The 5,352-nt window shown below is 46.7% G+C and overlaps 1 protein-coding gene across 1 annotated transcript in view; it reads left to right on the forward strand.

Moving 5' to 3' along the window:
* Window positions 1-2,721: 2,721 nt before the first annotated feature.
* Window positions 2,722-5,352, forward strand: part of LOC108801852 (zinc finger protein 850-like) — a 50,792-nt gene continuing 48,161 nt past the window's right edge. The window contains exon 1 of the mRNA XM_018573766.1: window positions 2,722-3,586. Within this exon, the coding sequence (XP_018429268.1) occupies window positions 2,806-3,586 (781 nt within the window). The 5' untranslated portion in view covers window positions 2,722-2,805. The remainder of the gene's footprint in view (window positions 3,587-5,352) is intronic.

Genomic DNA, 5,352 nt, shown 5'->3' on the forward strand with positions numbered 1-5,352 from the left:
CTCTCAGTCACCTCCTCCTCCTCCTCTCAGTCACCTCCTCCCCTGACATAGAGTGCATCCCTCCAATGCACCTCACCCGCCATCGCAGTGCATCTCTCCTTGCAATTCACCACCCTATAGGACCCCGTACATTTGGCAACTATGCATCTGTCTACAAAGAGTAGAATCACATGACCAATTTTTTTGGCGACCGCACAAAATTTAGCATTTTTCCTCACTTTAAGTCCGGGCTACAATGGTCACCGGGACAAATGGAGATGATGAATCTCTCCAACGAAGACAACGAATAGCAAAGGGAATCCTGAAAGACATTGAAGCCCTTCCCTACTCCATCCAAAACGAAAGGTTTTAGACCTAAAAACACATTAAAAGACGGAGAACATTGGACGGGTCAGAAGGATTCCGGGTTTGTATTGGTATTTAGAACTTTCAAACAATAAAACGGGGAAGGGAAGGTATATGCACAATATCTCCAATATGATCAATGTGAATGGGGGTCCCCTAACTATTAGAAGTTTAAAAAAGAAGTTTTCCCCAAAAAGGGGATCCCACCATCCTTTACACAATCTACGTAACAACTAAGTGATGAAAAAGTATAAATGTATTTATTCGGTAGAAGATAAAATTTATATATTTAGACTTTACGTACACAGAATATCAAAAAATGTATTAATCAGACAAACAGATACATGTGTATACAAAACAGAGTTGAAACTTGAGTTTTGATGACTGGGTTGAAGAGGAACACAGGTATCAGGAGGTGTAAGTGCTACCTCGGCTGGATACGATGGATGTAGCAAATCGTTGCCTTAACTAGATAGCTGTGTTCAATTAGCCGGATAGGTTTCTCCTCGATTTTAATCCACTTGATCATATAGGAAGAGGAGAGATTTTATCCTGTAAATGAGCCGAAGGATCCTCCAAGGATGTTTGTACGGTGTTCTAAGAGAAAAAGAGTTGACGGTAGTTTCACCTCGCCTAGACCAATCTCCATCCGTGTGTACGGGAGAGCCTGGTTGGTGAGGTTCAACTGTTGTTTGTTATCCATGAATTCCCCATGGGAGAGTTGATAGACTCTAAGCCGGTTCCGAAGGGTCTTATTGCAAAGTAATCAAAGGCTTTGGAAATGCAGACATGTCTCAGGCGGAGCAGTCACAAAAGGAAGAGAAAGCCTGTGCTAAACACCCGTGACGCGTTTCGCCCCTCCCACAGACGGGGCTTCCTCAGACAGGTATTGAGAACTTTTTCTCTTTCCACAGGATTAGAAATAGTCATTAAAGCGAGTCATTAACAACCTGGAGCTGCTTTGAAGGAACGTCACCCATCACAGAGCCTCCAACTCACTGACAACAGAGGTAAACCGTGTCAAGAAGATTCTAGAAGTCATCAAGGGGGTCATTGAGCTGCTGACGGGAGAGGTGAGCGGTGCCGGGAATTCTGGGACATGATCCAGGGACAGACAAGGGATGTGTCTGGGTGGTGACTGTATCATTGTGTGTGTCAGGTTCCTATAAGGTGTCAGGCCGTTACTGTCTCTGTGGAGGAGGATTTAGAAGGACACCGGGATCTCTACAAGGACGTGGTGATGGAAGGTGCCGGGAATTCTGGGACATGATCCAGGAACAGACAAGGGATGTGTCTGGGGTGTGACTGTATCATTGTGTGTGGCAGGTTCCTATAAGGTGTCAGGCCGTTACTGTCTCTGTGGAGGAGGATTTAGAAGGACACCGGGATCTCTACAAGGACGTGGTGATGGAGAATGAGCCGCCCCTCACATCACCGGGTAAGAGGAGAGAGCAGTACGGAGGGTCCACCTAGATCCCCCATCATCTGATACACACATAGAAACAATGTATTCAGTCAGTGTGTGTGTTTCCTACAGATGGATCCAGTAAGAGGAACCCACCAGAGAGATGTCCCCGTCCTCTGTATTCCCGGCATTCCACCCAGGAACATCTCACCATCCCCCACCATGATCAGGTAGACAAGATTGAGCATTTAGACCTAAAACATTCTTCTATGTGATATCTTTTAACAAGTCATATTGTGGATTTAGGATGAAGAATTTAAATACATTAAAGTTGAGATAAAAGAGGAAGAAGAAGAGACGTTGGTGAGTGGAGCTCAGCAGTCTATGGAGGAGGGGGAGATGATTGTGAAGACTAAACAGGAGGAATCTTCTCTACATATAGACACAGGTTAGTGATAATCAGTAAATGCTGAAACTGCACTTTTTTTATTTCACTTCCCGAAGTAGAAAGTATGTCTAATTACATCATGTGTTGAAGAAAACATATCTGCATCGGGTTCCCAACAAATGAGGAGGAGATACTGTACACCATATGAAGGTCCATCTCCATTCCTCAATATAACGTCATGTGACCAACAAATGAGGAGGAGATACTGTACACCATATGAAGGTCCATCTCCATTCCTCAATATAACGTCATGTGACCAACAAATGAGGAGGAGATACTGTACACCATATGAAGGTCCATCTCCATTCCCCAATATAACGTCATGTCCCCAACAAATGAGGAGGAGACACTGTACACCATATGAAGGTCCATCTCCATTATTGACATGTTATTTCTTTCCCCAGATGGACGCTATGTCGGGAATGTCTCAGACGGACATGTTATATTATCTGCAGAGTGTAAGTCAGAGGATGACGGTATAATACAATCTTCTCCTAGAGCAGATACAACAGGTCCATCCAATCCCAAGGAATCTTCTGTAAGCCATGAAGGGGTTCACACAGGAGAGAAACCATTCTCGTGTTTGGGGTGCGGGGAATCGTTCAAGATGAAATCCGAACTTCTTATACATCTCAGATCTCACACCAGTGTGACCTTTTCATGCCCAGAGTGTGGAAAATCCTTCACTAAAAAAAGAGAACTTGTCATACACCAGAAAACTCACAAGAATGAGAATCCTCTTTCGTGTTCAGATTGCGGGAAACTGTTCACTGTGAAAAAAAAACTGCTGGCACACCAGAGAATTCACAGGGCTGACCGTCCTCATTCATGTTCAGAGTGTGGGAAATGTTTCACCGAGAAAAGTAGGCTTCTAACGCACCAGAGAAGTCACACAGGGGAGCGTCCTTATCCATGTGAAGAGTGCGGGAAACGATTTACCAAGAAATGCATACTTTTATCACACCTTAGACTTCACACGGGTGAGCGTCCGTTCTCGTGTGCAGAGTGCGGGAAAAGTTTTAACCAGAAGGGAAGCCTTATTGCTCACCAGGGCAGTCACAAAGGCGAGTGGCCTTTCTCTTGTTCGGAGTGCGGGAAAAGCTTCACATGGAAAGAAAGCCTTCAGAGACACCAGAGAACTCACATGACCGAGCGTCTCTTTCCGTGTTCAGAGTGCGATAAAAGTTTTACCGAGAAGGCGAAACTTCGCCGGCACCAGAGAACTCACACAGGCGAGCGTCCTTTTGCATGTTCAGAGTGTGAAAAAAGTTTTACTCGCAAAGAACTACTTACCGAGCACCAGAGAAGTCACACGGGGGAGCGCCCTTTCTCTTGTTCGGAGTGCGCGAAAAGTTTTTCCCTTAAAGGAAATCTGATTAGACACCAGAGTACACACAGCTGATAATGCTGTTGACATCAGTTACAGGTGGACTTTGGTGGGAGGAGTCTTTCTCACCCTGAAAAGTATATTTCTCTCTTTCCGGAGAAATAACACAGGTGAACCGCCACTGGCGAGAGCCCAGTATAGTTTCACGTCTTTTGTCCAATACACCACCAAGCGTCATCATCATAAGCCCTGATGAAGTGGGATCTGTGAGCCCCCGAAACGCGTTCCTGTTTTTCCGATGAACTTTGTGGCGCTCTCATCGGCACTTCTTTCTTTGGACTATCTCGGGCCCCCACTGGTTACCCCGGACGATAGAGAGCAGCCTTGGAAGACCCAGGACTTCACGATGTTGCATCAACCCAATAGGTCATATTAATAGCTTCAATAAAAATGTTTTCCGAACCACAAAGCGGCTTATTTTGTGTATTTGTATCCCATAAACAACTCGATCTCCATGTCACTTGCAGTTATTATACAATGTCTCTGTACTATGCGTCCCGTTATTGGTTAGTGGGGGAAAAGGTACTCTAGGTATCACATGCAGTTCTCTACAGCATATACACTATATTGCCAAAAGTATTGGGCCCCTCCCACTACAAATCATTAGATTCCGGTGTTCCAGTCCCCTCCATGGCCACAGGTGTATAGGACGAGGCACCCCGGCACGCTGAAGCTTCTACAGACATTGGTGAGAGAACGGGTCGCTCTCAGGAGCTCGGTGACTACAAGCGTGGGGCCGTGATAGGTTCTCACCTGTGCAATAAGTCCGTCCGTGACATTTCCTGGCTACTAAATATTCCGCGGTCACCTGTTACTGGGATTATAACAAAGTGGAAGCAACTGGGAAGAACAGCAACTCAGCCAGGAAGTGGTCGGCCACGTCACATGACAGAGCGGGGTCAGCGCACGCTGAAGCGCACAGTGCGCAGAAGTCGCCAACTGTCTGCAGAGCCAATAGCTACAGACCTCCAAACTCCATGCGGCCTTCAGATTGGCACAACAACAGTGCGCTGAGAGCTTCATGGAATGGGTTTCCATGGCCGAGCAGCTGCATCCAAGCCGCACATCACCAAGTGCAATGCAAAGCGTGGGATGCCGTGGTGTAAAGCGCGCCGCCACCGGACTCTAGAGAAGTGGAGGCGTGGTCTCTGGAGTGACCAATCACGCTTCTCTGTCTGGCAATCCGATGGGCGTGTCTGGGTTTGGCGGTTGCCGGGGGAACGGTACTTGCCTGACTGCATTGTGCCAAATGTAAGGTTTGGTGGAGGGGGGATTATGGGGGGCGGGGGTTGTGTTTCAAGGGTTGGGCTCCGCCCCTTAGTTCCAGTGACGGGAACTCTTAAGGCATCAGCACACCAAGACATTTTGGACAATTTCATGCTCCTGACTTTGTGGGAGGAGTTTGGGGACGGCCCCTTCCTGTTCCAACATGACCGCGCACCAGTGCACAAAGCAAGGTCCATAAAGACATGGAACTCCGGAGAGATTCATTTTCAGAATATTTATTCAATTTGGTTTTAATATTTGCAACACATCCGAAGAACGAGCCAATAGGCAGCAGGCCGAATACTGAAGTGTAACGTAGGGTGGAGTTATTCAAATCACCACGAGGTGGTCATCTCACTTCATGCGAGTGGAACGCTCAGACAGGAAGTGATGTCAAAACAGGAGGTTATATAAGGTGCACACAGGAAGTTCCTGGATAGCTGTGAGTCGGGAGGAAGTAGAGAGAAGACATTGCTGGAAGTGGAAGCAGAGGAGGTAATA

Source organism: Nanorana parkeri, unplaced genomic scaffold, assembly GCF_000935625.1.
Source record: "Nanorana parkeri isolate BGI_ZX_2015 unplaced genomic scaffold, ASM93562v1 scaffold2529, whole genome shotgun sequence".
NCBI lineage: Eukaryota > Metazoa > Chordata > Amphibia > Anura > Dicroglossidae > Nanorana > Nanorana parkeri.